This window comes from Labeo rohita, chromosome 2, assembly GCF_022985175.1.
Source record: "Labeo rohita strain BAU-BD-2019 chromosome 2, IGBB_LRoh.1.0, whole genome shotgun sequence".
In the NCBI taxonomy this organism is placed as follows: domain Eukaryota; kingdom Metazoa; phylum Chordata; class Actinopteri; order Cypriniformes; family Cyprinidae; genus Labeo; species Labeo rohita.
Window position 1 is genome coordinate 30,300,655 of NC_066870.1, and position 17,523 is coordinate 30,318,177.

General features: G+C 34.1%; 1 protein-coding gene across 1 annotated transcript in view; it reads right to left on the minus strand.

The window, feature by feature from the left end:
- Window positions 1-5,771: 5,771 nt before the first annotated feature.
- Window positions 5,772-17,523, minus strand: part of adcy8 (adenylate cyclase 8 (brain)) — a 74,507-nt gene continuing 62,755 nt past the window's right edge. Inside the window, exons 23-27 of the mRNA XM_051127051.1 lie at window positions 13,780-13,938; window positions 9,932-10,078; window positions 9,520-9,612; window positions 9,258-9,372; window positions 5,772-6,525 (exon numbers count right to left, since the gene is read on the minus strand). Of these exons, the coding sequence (XP_050983008.1) occupies window positions 6,041-6,525; window positions 9,258-9,372; window positions 9,520-9,612; window positions 9,932-10,078; window positions 13,780-13,938 (999 nt within the window). The 3' untranslated portion in view covers window positions 5,772-6,040. The remainder of the gene's footprint in view (window positions 6,526-9,257; window positions 9,373-9,519; window positions 9,613-9,931; window positions 10,079-13,779; window positions 13,939-17,523) is intronic.

The window sequence follows — 17,523 nt, forward strand, 5'->3', positions numbered from 1 at the left end:
CTTTTTAAATCATGACTATGATGTTTTTTCACATAGTGAGTGCCAAACCAAGTTTTATCCACCTTATTTTTCAATGCGGAAGTAAGCTGTTTTCTGGTAATGTGTTAGACGTCCGGTTCATAATCCACCAGAGGGGAAAAAACGAGAAGAATATCGAAGTGCAGTAACCGGTTTGCACTACAAACCAGTGTGTTCATAATTAAGACAATACATTAAAATAATATAGTAAGACACACCAGTTTGCAATATCAAGCAGCAAAACAAGCTTTTTGTGCAGCTAAAAATAGCTGGAAGTGGATGAGACCGGAAGCCAGACACAAAAAATGTACAAATGGCTGCATCCACTCTTATAGGAAAAATAAGGTGGATACCATTCAAGTCAAGAATTCTAAAAAATAAATAACTAAATAAATAAAAAATCTAAACGAATCGCTTGCCAAATCAAAAAAAAAAAAAGCTTGCCAAATTTTATGAACTAAGCTGTCTTGACCATAAACCCTAAAAGAAAAAAATATATATTTTTTTACATCTTAACATCTCAAATAATATACAAATGACAAAAGTTTTTTTTTTTTTTAGTAGTTTTTTTATAATTAACATTATACTACAAATGCTGTTGATTGAGCTTAATGGGATAGTTCAGGCAAAAATTTAAATTCTGTCATAATTTACTAATCCTCATGTCGTTCCAAGCCTGTACGACTTCATTTCTTCAAAGAAACAAAATAAGATAATCTAAAGAATGCCAGTTTAGAAAAAGTTTGTTTCACTACAAGACCCTTCTTCCCTGGCTGGAAGCTGCATTGAAACGAGTTCAAACTCGTGGGCACCATAGAAGTCCACTATATGTAGACAATTCCTGAAATGTTTTCCTCAAAAAAATTATTTCTTTACAACTGAAGAAGGAAAGATATGAACATCTTGGATGATAACGGGGTGAGTACATTATCTGTAAATTTTTGTTCTGGAACTGAACTAATCCTTTAATAATATCTCACATTAAAGAATTTGTGATTGATTGACAGCTGAGAGACTCCAATTGTCCAAAACTGTTCTGCTTTTCTTAAAGCTGGATGGCAGTTAAATTTAATGTCATTTCATAAAGGTTTAGCCCAAAATAAACAAATGAAAGATGACAGTTTGACACATCAGTGCCTGGAGTGACGAACACCACTAGAGACTGGCCTGATGTATAACTAATATAGGAAGATGATGGAAGTTGTCTTGTGTGTTCAAATGAAGCAGGTCAAGTTCACACATTTATAAGTTGCTATGGCCAGGGGTGTAGAAATGATTTCTAAAAACGTCTGGAACACATTTAACCAAGGATCTTTGGGCACAAAATCCTGTCTTGCTTTTTAAAAAGCACCAAAGAAGACAAAAAATCACCACAAAAGCACAGAAAATAGTAAAAATACATATTGTGCATTATATTGTAAATAATCAGAAGCAATACATTATAGCATTAATATTGTTAAATGGATTTGGAATCTCTCCTTAATTATTTTTTATATTTATTATTAACATGATTTTATTTTATCATAATTTTTTTATTATTTTAATTAATATTATGTACCTATATTTTTTTTTTTAAATATCTGTTGATTTTCCTATAAATAGATCCAAAAAATTAGCAAATCTGTCTCATAGCTCTAAAATATAAAATATCATTAAGCTTTCACATATTCAAACTTCAAACCTTTTGTGTTACCTTTATAGTGTTGTCTTAAATCTACAAAATTTCCAATCAAATTTCACCTTTTGTATAAAAATAACATTGTAGAATTTTGGAACGCCATGATGTTTAGTAGATGATGACAGAATTTTATTTTTTACTATTGCATTATTACTATTTGACTTATTTACTATTAAAACAGGAAGTTTAAGCAGGAGTTTGTCGTTTTTTTAAAGTTGCGAATATAATACCACAGTCACAAACCATAATCTGCTACTTGCTTGCAGGTGACCTTAAAATAAAATGATCATCTCCTGCAAAACCAGCAGGACAGTTATGATGAACACCTCACCTCCATTAAACATATCCTGTCTTCAGCCCATTCTAACAGCATTTAAATATTCATAAGGTTTCATGAATGATGCAGTACCTGAGTGGTGATCCAAGCTGCTGAGAGGCTGATGGGACCTCAGCTCCTCCCTCCTCCTATCACAGGAGACATGATAACTGATTCTGAATCTGTGATTAAGAATGCCAGAAAGAATGATCAATATGGACTGCCATCTGCTGGAATACACACACATCCACAACAGCTGCACACTGATGGGGGAGGGGCTCTCTCAGTTGTTGCCAAGCAACAGCAGAAACACCGTTCTCAGGATTGTGACTGTATGGGAGCAATGAGAAAGAGTTAAAAATAAATCGGATATTTCTGTGTAAAACTGCCTTAAAGATTGTTTTATATAAGCTTTCCACCTTCTTCTTCCTGTAAGAGTGGACGCATTTGTAAATCTAATGTGCGAGGCTTCCGGTCTCGTCTGCTTCCAGCAATTTTTAGCTGTACAAAACGCTCGTTTTGATGCTTGATATTGCAAACTGGTGTGTCTTACCATATTACTTTAATATATTAGCTTAATTATGAATACAGCTTGTAGTGCAAACAGTTGTATCGTTTACTGTACTTTGTTATTCTCGCTATTTCCCTTCAGCAGCTAATGAACCGGAAGCCTCGCACATTCACAGAAAACGGCTTACTTCCACGCTGAAAAATAAGGTGGATAGTTGTCAGGTAAACAAGTGAATGGTCAAATGTGAATAAATCTTTATTTTAACCAAAAATAAAATATTCACTGAATGAATAATACCAACGTGACAGCTAGCCTCAGTCACTCCCCTTATACATTGTAAGTACTGATGCTGATAAAATAAAAATAAAAATCTTGACGGACACGTCGTGTCAACTAACCGTGCGTGAGCATCCAATGCTGAGGAAAAATCTGCAAACTGTTCACAGATGGCTTGTCAAGTAACAAACACATCATCATTCCACACACACACACCCTACAGTGTCACAGCTGAGGTCGTATTTGTGCCAGTTTTCAGGCGTTTTAACTCTTTGATCTTTGAACGATAATTTCATCCTCTCTTCTATCCATCTCTCTATTTCCCCATTCTCACATACATACTTTGTCACTCTCCACATTAAAGCTTGTTCACCATGGCAACTGCCTCCTCTCAATTGTATTCTTCAGTTAAATAAAACAGCGCTGAGAATCACTACATCCCTGATTGGCTGTCAAGAGTGTGACAGGAGTGATGTGATTATTTGCCCCGCCCACCCGTCAAAAATACAGTCGGAAGAAGCATGTCCGACTGACAAGATGAGGAGATCTGTTTCCATGGAGACAACACCTACGTAAGAAGAGTGGGAAGAAGAAAAACGAAGGGGGGGGGGGGGTGCACTTGAAACACTGCATCAATAATTAAAACAGTAAATAATACATTCTAATTCACTGTTTAATTAAAATGTTTTAATTTACTATTAAGAGAGAAATTCTACTACACACATGCACACTAATTCACTTACTGTATTTCTGCAGTCATTTGATCGGTAGCGCAGGCACAACTAATATTGAGTCAACATCGCCCTCTACCGGAAAGACCTGCACTGCTACCTTTATGTGTGTGTGTGTGCGTATAAAATAGAAATGTTTTACATATATATATATATATATATAATTTACAAACTACGTTAAAAAATTTTTTTTTATTAATCTAAGGCTATGTTCTGGGCCAGGAGCCCAACGTCATTTAAAGAAGCAGTCAAAAAATCCGCCAGCTTTTATAAACACTTCACATACCTTCCTTCATTGGAAAATTCTTGACAGTCTTCGTCGTTCTTGATTGTTCGTATATTCTCTCGTGCAACTTTTCTTTATCTGTATCTGTAATAAGGTATATAATCCATCTTGTTTTCGTGTATCTAAACATATGGAGCCAAACAAAAGGCAAAACATTTGTACTGAGAAAGGAGTTTTGTATAACATACCTTAACTCGGCATCAGCTGCTTCACGCAAAATTGCAACTTTCCTAATATAGTCAAAACAGTATGTAAAACACTGGAATATTTTTATGAAGTGTTCACATTATGTCCGGGTTTACTCGACTGGAAAACTTTGACTTGACCGTTATGTCAAAAAAATATCCAAAATGTCAGCAGCCTTAAACACTTAAAGTCCGTTTAAAGCAATATTAAATGTGTTCTGAATAAGTCACACCACATAAAAATGTGTTATCAAGCATCTAGCCAAATTTGAATGACAAAAAACCGCCAACGCTGGGGGCGTGTCCGCTGTCCGAAACCACGCCCACTCGCGGGAAAGCTACCGCCTCTCTCAACTGTCAAATACAAATAAATTTAAATAAGAAGACCAAGCTGTTTTATAAACTATCGCCACCAGGTAACATGCATTTACGAGATGAAGGCATAGCTAGCTAACAAACTGTAGGCTGTAGTAACTAACATAATGACTGTTAATAAGAGGGCGAACCACAGTAGAGTGTTTTCACAAGGAGTCATCAGTCGGCCATATTGGCGGCACTTAATGTAAACAATGCCACTGAACCGAAAAAAACTCACATATTTTGCTGATTGTTGCTGCTGAAAATGATTAATTATTATCATATTTTTGAAACAAAAGGCGTTTGTCGTTGGCCAGACTGAACCATGATTTCCAAGGCAAGAACCTTGACAACATTCGTGTTTGTTCTTATCATTTCTGGTCAGGTAGGCGAAATATTAGGCTAATATCTTAATTAATACTGCTTGTATGTGTCTTTACCACCTGTTAACTTTACTCTGTCAAAATATTGCGCCCCTTCCTGCTTACTAAGTCCATCTCTATATGATTTAGCAGCTTTCACACGTTTTTCCATGGTTTAGACAGCATAAATTAGCAGAACAATGTATTCAGTCATACAGTAACTGTGCAATCCATGCTATTGTTTACATACGAGTATTGCCAATATGGCCGCATATTCGGGTAACTGACCAAATTGTGACATAAGTGCAAACCCTCTGTACACTGTAGTTATAGTGTTAGAGGAGGGGCCATACTTCATTTCGTCATGGAGGCATAATTTCAAGCTCACCCAGAATATCCTGAACACAAATTGGTGAAAAACTGTTTAACGGTCAAACTCCATGTTTCAGTACTACATAGTTCACAGTCTTTGTAATGTGTTTTCATCAATACATTTCTAACATTTATAATGTATTTAGAAACAATTCTCTGAATTGCCTTTACACAGACTTTAAAGTTACTTAGATGCCTTTATAATTACTTTGTTTGATAAGGCCTAGCAACCAGTTAGAATATATCTGAATGTCTTGGCCTAATGTTCTTTCTTCTCTTCTGAAATATAGAAGTAAATGTATAAACAATGTATATGATTAAATATTTTACTGTCAACAACAAAAAAGCTGCAAATGGGACCACTTTGGTTGTAAGTGTTAAATAAAATCCAGGACTATCCACCTTTTTTCCCGTAAGAATGGAAGCAGCCATTTGTAAATTTTATGGGTCTGGCTTCCGGTTTCATTTGCGTCCAGCTATTTTTAGCTGGACAAAACAGCTCATTTTTGCTGCGTGATATTGCAAAATGGTGTCTTACCATGTTATTTTAATGTATTATCTTAATTATGAACACACTGGTTTGTAGTGCAAACAGTTTTACCGTTTACCGTTGTTATTCTTCTCGTTATCAAGTAAGTCTCACGTATAGACTTACTTCCGCATTTAAGAAAAAGGTGGATAGGAACGTTAATAATTCTGAGTAGAACCTCAGAGTTACAATTCCGACATAACGTGAAGACGTCATCATGAATGTGAACGATCAAACATACTGACCTTTATTTAAAAGAAGCCCATACCTTTATAAAAAAATTAAACCCCTTTATTGTTTCTCAAATACAAAAGAAATACAAAAAGAAACACAGACAGCAAGAGACACCCAGTCAGCGGGAGCAGTCTGAAGTACAGCTCAGTCTTTTGGTTAAGTACGCAGTTCGTTTTCCCCATCCTCTAGGCCAGCTCGCTCTTGTCCGTGACCTCGGCGTGGCTCGTGTCCGAGCCGCCCGGCGCCAGCAGAGTTCTGCGGTTGTAGTGGCCCTTCATGATGCCTGAGTTGTTGTTTTCATTGAGGATTTGTTTCTGTTTCTGGCGATTGAGAGACTGGACCAGGCCGAGCACCACGGCGGCGAGCGAGTACTGGCCCGTGAGCTTCCTCGGCTGCAGGATGAGCGGGTTGGGCTGCACGCGGCCCAGCAGGAAGTGCGTGCGGATCTTGCCTTCCTGTTCACTGATGCCCTTCACGTAAATCTCGCCTCTGTACTCGAAGGCGAAGCCACGCTCGTTAAGGATGGCGTAGGTCTCCTCCGGGAGCTGGATCTTCCCGCTGACACCTGTGCTGTCCATCCGACTTGCCAGATTGACAGTCTTCCCCCAAATATCATACTGCGGCTTTTTAGCGCCGATCACTCCAGCCACCACAGAGCCATGAGCCATACCTGAGGAGAGAGGAGAGCACAGGGTCGGCATCAGCACATCTCAATGTTAAAAAGACTAAATGATCCAGCTGCATTTCAGCCTTTTAATATAGGGCTATTAAGAAAGTAAAAAGTAAAAAATCCTATTCATTTTCATCAGAAAAACACTGATGTTTGGTGATAATAAATCTTTCAAGACAGATCTGAGGTTGTCAAGTAATAGTGTGGGGCTTCTTTTTTAATCAATTAATTTATTTATTAGACTACTTTATGCCACAACAATCTATTCATAGTAAGAACAAAGTAAATCAGCTAAAAAATAGGTACATACATTATTAAATACATTTAGAAGGTGATAAGGGCTAGATAAAGGTTGCCGTTCAAAAGTTTGGGATCAGTAAGATTTTTAGTCTCTTATGTATCTTATGCTCATCAAAGTTCCATTTATTTGATCAAAAATTCAGAAAAAAAGTATTATTATGAAATATTATTGCAATTTAAAATAATAGTTTTTTATTTGAATATACTTTAAAATATAATTTATTTCTATGATGCAAAGCGGAATTTTCATCAGCCATTACTCCAGTCTTCAGTGTCACTTGATCCTTCAGAAATTATTCTAATATGCTAATTTATGATCAGTGATGTTGGAAACAGTTGCTGCTTAATTTCATTTTCTTTTTTTTTTTTAGAACCTGTGATCATTTTTTTCAGGATTCTTTGATGAATAACAAGTTAATAAGAACAGCATTTCACGTTTTATTAAATTAACATCCTTGCTGAATAAAAGTATTAATTTATTTCAAAGAAAGAAAAAAATTACTGACCCCAAACTTTGAACGGTAGTGTATATTATTACAATAAATAAATAGATAATAAATCAGCATATTAGATGATTATTAGAATATGAAGGATCATGTGACACTGAAGACCGGAGTAATGTGCTGAAATTTCAGCTTTGCATCACAGAAATAAATTCTATTTTAAAGAATATTAAAATGGAAAACCACTATTTTAAATTGCAATAATATTTCACAACATTACCATTTTGTCTATTTTTAATCTTTTTTTTTTTTTTTTTTTTTGTTATGGCAAAACTTCTTCAGTATCTTCAGCGTCACATGATCCTTCCAAAATCATTCTAATATGCTTATTTGGTGCTAAGCAAACATTATTATATATATACATACATATATTATCTTATCATTATTAGCTGACAAAGGTTGTGCTGCCTATTATTTTTAAGACAGAAACTGTAATACATTTTTTCAGGATTCTGTGATGAACAGAGTTAAAAAAAACATTTACTTGAAATGGAAATCTTTTGTAACATTATAAAAGTTTTACTGTCAATTTAACCAATTTAATGCATAATAAAGGTATTAATTGCTGCATAAGAGTTTTAATTTCTTAAAAATAAAATCTTACTGACCTCATACTTTTAAATGGTAGTGTAAAAAAAGATAAAATTTAGAATTTACATTTGAGATAAATAACACTAATAATAATAAAGTTTTCAGCATGATTTTAAAATAAAGCACATGGCAAGGAATTTCATTACCCATGATCCTGAAAGGACACTGACCAGTCAAAGAAGTAACCATGGAAACAGGAAAAGTGACTGCCCACTCCCACAAACCATTGCAAATTACATAATTGAATCTCCTTACAACCTCAAATATCTTTTGCAATAATATTTTGCAATACAAATTCCATCAAAAATAAATCTCTTCTAATTTGTTTTGCTTTAAACGATTAGTTCACTTCCAGAATAAAAATGATAATTTACTAACCCCCATGTCAAGATGTTCTTGTCTGTCTTTATTCATTCGAAAAGAAATTAAGGTTTTTGAGAAAAACTTTCCAGGATTTTCTCCATATAGTGGACTTCATTGGGGATCAGTAGAATGAAGGTCCAAATAGCAGTTTTAACCCAGCTTCAAAGGGCTCTACATGATCCCAGCAGAGGAATAAGGGTCAGTCATTTTCCAACAAAAAATACACATTTATTAACCTTTTTACCACAAATGCTCATCTTGAAAAAGTCACACAGTTAGTTCTTTATCTGTGTACTTTTTAAGGTAAGGTAGGGTGAAAAACTCCATCTTAACTCACCTCCAACTTGTCCAACATCTTTGTTTTATCTTTTTTTGACTTTCTTTGCACATTTGCTTTGTAAACACTAGCTTGAAACTTCTGCCTACATCACACGTACGTCATTACGTAATATGTGAGGTCAAGTTTTTGCAAGACAAGCAGTTGTGGTTAAAAAGGATATAAATTTTAAATTTTTTAAGAAAATTACAGATCATTTCGCTAGACAAGACCCTTATTCCTCGGCTGGGATCGTTTAGTGCCTTTTGAGCTGCATTGCAACTGCAATTTGGACCTTCAACCCATTGGACACTATTGAAATCCACTATATGGAGAAAAATCCTGGAATGTTTTCCTCAAAAACCTTAATTTCTTTTTGACTGAAGAAAGAAAGACACAAAAGTCTTGGATGACATGGGGGTGAGTAAATTCTCAAGAATTTTTTATTCTGTAAGGAAACTAATCCTTTAAATCAAATTTTGTAATGTTATGAAGTATCTCAGAGCTGGTTTTAATTTATGGCTTTGAATCCTTATCAAAAAATGCCTATAGAGAAAACGAACTGGAAAAATCCTGGGTGATTAAAGTCACTGTCATGCTACATTCTCACTTTCAAAGGTGGTACTACATTATTTGTGTTTACATCATTCAACTCTTACCGATTCTGAGCTGGAAGTTGTTAAACGAATGTTTGTTGATCTCCTGAATGCTTTCATTCAGTGCAATGGCGAAATCGGCCAGCGCGCACAGATGCCCCCATTTATCCTCGCATTGCTATGGTAACGCACACACATATAGAAAGATTAGTGCACAAACTACATCCTTTTATAGATTTCAAACTACAGACACTGCAGGCTTAAAAGAAGACTTCAGATAATATCTGTTTCAGGTTTCTGTAGGTGTGTGCAAATGTTTTCATACTTGTTTCTCAGGAGACAGTCCTGACACTGCCATGTATGTGCTGCCGATGGTTTTTATCTTCTCGATGTCCTGAAATCGCTCCTCCCCCAGCAGCTGCAGAGAGACAATCTTTCAGATATGACAGCCTACATATGTAGCATTAAACATTCATCAGCAGCTTCTGTGCAGGTGTGATGGATCTGAGTGTTTTAGAGAGAATCATTAATATTAAAGGGATAGTTCAGCCTAAAATGACAATTCTGCCATTATTTACTTACCCTCTTTTCATAACAAACCTGTATGTTGTCATTTTTGTCTGTTATTGAATGAATTTGGATCAACATGGGGGGGTGAGTAAATATTGACAGAATTGTCATTTATTGCTGAACTGTGCCTTTAAATATGTGTATGTTTGTGCTGGTAGAATTCTGACCTCATCAAAATCAGCGATGATCTCGTTGAGCAGCCGCAAACACTCCACGCCCTGATTATTCATCTCAGTCTGCGAGTAAAAATCAGCAAAGCCCGGAATGGAGGCGAACATCACTCCCACCGCGTCATATGACTGCGAGTAGAGTTCCTATGGACAGAGATCACACGTTAGAAACCTCCTTCCTGGAATAAGGTCAACTTTTGACACAAATGAGCTTTAAAACAACACATGTGAATACATATATGGGTCCAATGAGCTTCAGAACAATAACAGAATGCATGTAGTATATGCAGCATGGGTTGACATTTTAAAACGGTCCACTAGAGGGCAGTGTTGCTTTATAACGAACACAGTTGATTGACTCATAAGAACAGAAGGCAGAACAGATGCAGCTGGTAAGGCTGATATTTGATATGTAATGCCAAAAGAAGACATAGACCATACAAAAACATAGTTTACATATATTTTGTTGTTAATTAAGTGTGCAATATATATATATTTCTATATTTTTATATATAATATTTATAACATATTATTTTTTAATATAATTACTCATCTTAAAAACAAACAAGTGTTGCAATGGCTACCTGCAGGTAAATAAAAATAAATACATACATACATACATAAATTCAAATTATTTCTATCAAATGTTACCAAGGCAACATTTCTCATTTTCATTTAGTGTAACTTAACAATATAAAATTGTAATAAATAAAATTAATAAAAACTATACATACATATTCACAAAAAAACAATAAAAATTGCAAAAACACACAACCAAATTACTAAAAATGTAACTAAAATTAAAATCAAAATGAAAAATATAAACAATTAATTTAAAATATTAAAAACTAATATTTTTTAGTGATACTGAAATAACACTGCTGACAAAGTTGATATTTGATATATAATGTCAGATAATATAAAAAAGGTTTTAAAAAGTTAAGATAAAAAAAAAGCATGGTTCACTTCACATATATTATAAAATGTTATTAATTTTATTGCAATATATTATTAATTATATATTAATATATTATTATTAATACAGTATGGGTAATAAATTATTATACATTAACCTTATATTTTATGAATGCTATTCTGACATATATATATATATATATATATATAATGATTTTTATATACAATTAACGCATTAAAAAGTGTTGCACGAGCAAAAAATGATTCAAACAAACTAAAATTAAAATGAATACAAATACAAAAAACATGATTAACATACATCATAAAAAGTTATTAATGCTATTGCAATATATTAGTCATATATTATCAATATAGTATTAATGTAATATATGTTAAGAAATTATTATACATTAACCCTATTTTATTAATGCTATTCTAACTAATATATATATATAATATAATATAATAATGTAATGCTTTTTATGTAGAATTAATAAGAAATAATAAATTCCTGAATGGGTATACCAGTCAAAAGGCAGAACACAATAACAGCCCTAAAAAAAAATAAAAAATGACAAATATTTAATAGACACTTCCCATATACACATGGTTATGCACAGATCTCACAGGTGCTACCTAACATACCACAACATACACATCTACCACACCTTTCTAATTAAGTATGCAATTCAGATGAAGTGTGTGACTAATTACTCAATACATTTGAGGTGTAATGAGTGCAAACCACTAGGCCACTGCTCTAACTACTATGTTGTTTAAAGAGGGAACTGTGGTTAATAGTTTGATCAATATTAGAGGAGGCTAAACTCTCTCAATACACCCCAAACATTCAGCACTGCACTGCTACGCCCCACTGACGCATGATGTCATCACTGCATACCAGTACTGCTGAGCGACTGTACATACAAAAAGTCAGTGACTGCTGAAGACAAGTGTAGAAAACAGGTAATAATACACTTAATAAGTGTTAGTCACTGAACTAAATTACTGCAGTGCCCTTTAAGAGTGGCAGGTTTTGCGAGCAAGACAGGGTATGTGTGCATGTGTGAGGGAGAGGGATCATTTTCTCATCTTAATAATAGCGGAGAGTGACGTAAATTATAGTTCACACACTCAAGCGCAGACACACACACACATTTAGCGTCAGCAGTTAAATCATGCCTCAATACTCCACCTGATTATAAATGAATGGGATAATTAATGCAACTCAATACACACACACTCTCTCTCTCACACACACAAGCCTAATGGATGCATTTTTTATCTGTGAGTTATACAGCTCCATTATTTAGCCTCCCTATTGTCTGATTGACTGACAGCGGAACATTCCAGAAATAAACAGCAGTCACGTCAGGACAAGAGAGAACATCAACACACAGGATGCTTTTACAAAATGAAAAGAAAGAAGGACAGAACAAAGACAGACAGAAAGAAAACAAGAAAGAAAGAAAGAAGGAAAAAAGAATGAAAGGAAGCAAATAAGGAAGGAAGGAAAGAAAGAAAGAAGGAAAAAAGAAAGGAAGTAAATAAGGAAGGAAGGAAAGAAAGAAAGAAAGAACGAAAGGAAGTAAATAAGGAAGGAAAGAAAGAGAAAGAAAGAAAGAGGAAAAGAAAGAAAACAAGAAAGAAAGAATGAAAGGAAGTAAATAAGGAAGGAAAGAAAGAAAGAAATAAGGAAAAAGGAATGAAAGGAAGTAAATAAGGAAGGAAGGAAGGAAAGAAAGAAAGAAAGAAAGAAAGAAAGAAAGAAAGAAAGAAAGAAAGAAAGAAAGAAAGAAAAAAGAAAGAAATAAGGAAAAAAGAATGAAAGGAAGTAAATAAAGGAAAGAAAGAAAGAAAGAAAGAAAGAAAGAAAGGAATTAAATAAGGAAGGAAGGAAAAAAGAGAAAGAACGAAAGGAAGTAAATAAGGAAGGAAAGAAATAAAGAAAGAAAGAGGAAAAGAAAGAAAGAAGGAAGAAAAGAAAGAAAACAAGAAAGAAAGAATGAAAGGAAGTAAATAAGGAAGGAAAGAAAGAAAGAAAGAAGGAAAAAAGAATGAAAGGAAGTAAATAAGGAAGGAAGGAAAGAAAGAAAGAAAAAGAAAGAAGGAAAGAAAGAAAAAGTAAATAAGAAAGGAAGAAAAAAGGAAGAACAAAAGGAAGTAAATAAGGAAGGAAGGAAAGAAAGAAAGAGGAAAAGAAAGAAAGAAGGAAGAAAAGAAAGAAAACAAGAAAGAAAGAACGAAAGGAAGGAAGGAAGGAAGAAAGAAAGAAAGAAAGAAAGAAAGAAAGGAAAGAAGGAAGGAAGAGAGAATGAAAGGAAGTAAATAAGGAAGAAAAGAAAGAAAGAATAAAAGATAAAAAGAACAAAAGGAAGGAATGAAAGAAAGAAAGAAAGAAAAGGAAGGAAGAACAAAAGGAAGAAAGAAAGAAAGAAAGAAAGAAAGAATAGGAAAAGAAGGTAAAGAAGGAAAGGAAGAAAGAAAGAACAAAAGGAAGGAAGGAAGGAAGGAAGAACAAAAGGAAGAAAGAAAGAAGTAAGGAAAGAAGAAACAACAAAAGGAAGGAAGGAATTAAGGAAGAAAAAAGAACTAACAAAATGAAGGAAGAAAAAGAAGAAATAACAGAAGGAAAGAAAGAAAGACAGGAAGAAAGTAGGCAGGAAAGTAGGCAGATCACCAAATTTTGGAACAGAGTTCTTGTTTTATCACATATCTCAATTATTGATTTGTATAACTTTCTTAACTAGCTTTAACTTCCGCAGTTTCAACTGCTTACAAAAAGTCATGCCAATAAAGAACAAAGAACAGAGCGAGTGAAAGTGGCAGTGATTCATCCACTCCTCACATGTTCCTGCTGTCTAAGTGCTGCCATGCTTTTCCTGTCAGACTAAAGGAGTGAGACACCCAGATCCATTCTGTCTCTCTACCTCATTGTCTCTGTCTTTCTCCAGGAAGTGGCGTGCGACATGGCTGGGGAGAATGTTCCGGAGCATGTTCTCATTGTGTTCACGCAGCTCTCGCATCTCATTTATCTCTTCCTTCGCCTGTACACGCCATAGGAAGTCCAGACGAGCGGTATACTCCAGCTGAGAGACAGAGAGAAGAAACCTAGTCAGAACTAAAAAGCATCACGAGATACATTAAATCAACATAAACAAGCAAAAACACAGGGCAGACAATCAGTGTTGTAGCCCTATATTGTACAAAGCATTCATCAGGCTCACATACTCCTTCGCAGATAAGATCGCCATATTCTATGACTGTACAGATCAGAGAGAAGCCCAGATAGACTCATATCATCTGATCACATTTTAAGACTGAATGTTTGTCTGCACAAATGCAAAGAATATTATATTATATTATATTATATTATATTATATTATATTATATTATATTATATTATATTATATTATATTATATTATATTATTTGACAGACAGTGATGGACAAAATACATTAATAACAAAATTAAATATACAGAGGAAGAAGTCTCTTATGCTCACCAAGGCTGCAGTAAAAAATAAAATACAGTAAAAACAGAAATACTCTGAAATAACTGTTTTCTATTTTAATATATTTCAAAATGTAATTTATTTTATTATTATTATTTATGTCATTACTTTAGTCTTAATAATGCTTTAGAAATAATTTTAATATGCTGATTTGGTTCTTAAGAAACTTCTTAAACCTTGCCTAAAATATTTATTTGCAATTTGCAAATTCAAAAACTAAAGAAAAGAAAAAAAGGCTTTAAGTTTCGAAGAAGAGAGAGACAAAAAAAGGTATATCTAATAACTGTTAGCAATACTAAGCAGATAAATTGCCAATACACACTCAGCAAACACGATCCAGTCACTGGAAAAAAAAAAAAAAAAAAAAAAAACGCACACAAAAATCCTAGCAACCAGAGGAGGAAACCATCTGTAGATACTCAACGATAGGAAAGATGCAGAGATGTGCACTTTCTTCTTAAATGTGGAAAATATCTCATAATCAGGAACAAAAATGTACAAATGCTTTATAACACTGATGTCCTTACATAGGTTAATTTTTAAAAATAATCTCAATTTAATATAAGTCGTGAAAACACTATCGTGTAGTTTTTCTTTTGCTATTTGAGCAAATGGGAATGCAAAAAATATATTTGTGGTACTCTCCCATTCACTGCTATCGGATTTTACTCAACTATGACGACTTCCGCTATGAGAAACCATTGTGAGAAAGGTCCATTGTGATACCACTATATTGATAATACCGTTTACATCCCTATTAAAAGTGCTTTCACTCATTTTTGTATTCGCGATTTTGGCTCATTGCTCCATGCAGATTTGCTCCAGTTTCTTGAGGTTAATCAGATTTGTGCACCATCATTTTTAAAACCATGCCATATTCTCAGTTGAATTATACTAGTCTTTAACTAGGCTACTGTAGGTTATTCACATTTTTGTTTCTGAGCCCCTCTAGGACCTTAATTAAAAAGTTAATTTGGCATTGGGATCATTGTTCTGCTAAAAGCATCAGGTTTTTGGCAGACCTCTCATCAGTTCCTCCCACTGTTTTAAGCTGATTCCAAGCCCCAGAGTAAGATGCCACAACCTCACCACCAAACTACACTGTTTTACATTTGGACAGCACATATATTGAATTTTGTCTGGTTAAGCTGGCTCTATCTACACTTGTATCAAGATCCATCTTGGGTGATCTGATCACAGGTACATCAGCTGATGCATTTTGCTTCTTGCTGTATCTGGACAAGCATCTCTGATGTGTTTCCTGTGACCACTAGTGTTCAGTTTCAAAAGGAGAGTCTCTTATTTCATGAACACACACATCACTCACAATGTTTGTGTTATTGCATGTTGACAAAGTGCAAAAAGCGCTGTCTATGAGGCATCAGGACAGATTTGTGTTTACACTACAAATCACATGCACTATTGACCACTCTGTACATTGCAGTGACTGGATCACAAGACGTCAAAATCATCTGAGCTGAATCTTAATTGCAGGAGTGTGTTTTCTCACTTGCTGCTTTTTAAAGTAATGGCATATGACTTCTTTAGAGCCTTGAAAGTCTCTATATTGTATCATGCACAGTAATATGTGGGACAGTCTGCATCTGGGTCATTTCTACTTCCTGATAACTAAACCATTTGAGCCTTGTGCCCTCTGCCCAATTTATGCATTTGCGCTACTCCATTTAACTTTCTTTGGAACACTTAGTCTACAGTCACAGCTGTCCTTCAGCTTCACTAGATGAATCATGATCCCTCATCTGGGACTATCAGAGCAATATAAAATGTCACATTAAAATAATTAAACTTCAGTGCTTCGAAATGTCACAGACAGATTAATGACTTACTCCTCCAACCTGAACTCGAACTTTACTCTCTCAAAAGGACAAAGTATGCTACCATTTCAAAGTTTGAGGTCAATAGATTTTTAAATGCTTGTGAAGGAAGTCTCTTATGTCGATGACTGGATTTATTTGATTAAGTCTAAATAATATTTTTATTTTTATATTTTTAACACTTTAAAACTAATTAAAATAAATTTAAAATACAGTTGAGGTCAAAAGTTTACACCCCCCTTTCAGAATCTGCTAAATATTAATTATTTTACCAAAATAAGAGGGATCATACAAAATGCATGTTATTGTTTATTTAGTACTGACCTGAATAAGATGTTTCACATAAAAGATGTTTACATCTAGTCCTATAATAATAGTTAAATTTATAAAAATGACACCGTTCAAAAGTTTACATACACTTGATGATGCATTAAGAGCTGGGGGGTGAAAACTTTTGAACAGATTGGAGAAACGTACATTTTTCTTATTATGCCTAAACATCACATTTTTTAATTTTAGTACTCAGAGGCTACAGAAAATAGTCTTTGCCAGAAGACAAAATTGATCTTTAAATGCAAAAAGTTTTCACCTCTCAGTCTTTTTTTGAAAGGGTTCAAATACACAAAAATGCTGAAAAACCCAAGATTTTGTGGGACCTGAAGGATTTTTCTGAAGAACGGCAGGCAGTTTAACTGTTTAGGATAAACAAGGGACTCATGAAAAACCTTAATGAAACAAAACAAAATAATTAATATTGTGCAGATTATGAAAGGGGGATGTAAACTTTTGACCTCAACTGTATTTGGAATTTAATTTATTTTAATTAATTTGAAAGTGTATCCAAAATAATCTATACTGAATTAAATCACAATGGGAATTTTGAAAGCTGAATAAATAGGCTTTCCACTGATGTATGGTTTGTTAGAATAGGACAATATTTGCTGAGATTAAAAGAATCTGGAATGTGAAGGTGAAAAAATAAAAAAAATATTCCTTTAAACTTGTCCAAATGACGTTCTTAGCAATGCATATCCTAATGATTTGTGGCATAAAAGAAAAATCAATACTTTTGACCCATACAATGTATTTTTGGCTATTCCTACAAATATTACCTCTGCTACTTATGACTGGTTTTGTGGTCCAGGGTCACATTTGTGTCAAAACCCAGCCCTGCTTTAGATTCATTTTAATGTGTCCATCCCAAATAAAAGTATTCATTTCTTTTAAAAAAAAAAGACATTTTTACAGCTTGTCAACTACAGATATTCTGAAAGCTAAAAATCTCCTTTAGTCCTCAAGCAACATGAGTATGACATCACTGTTTT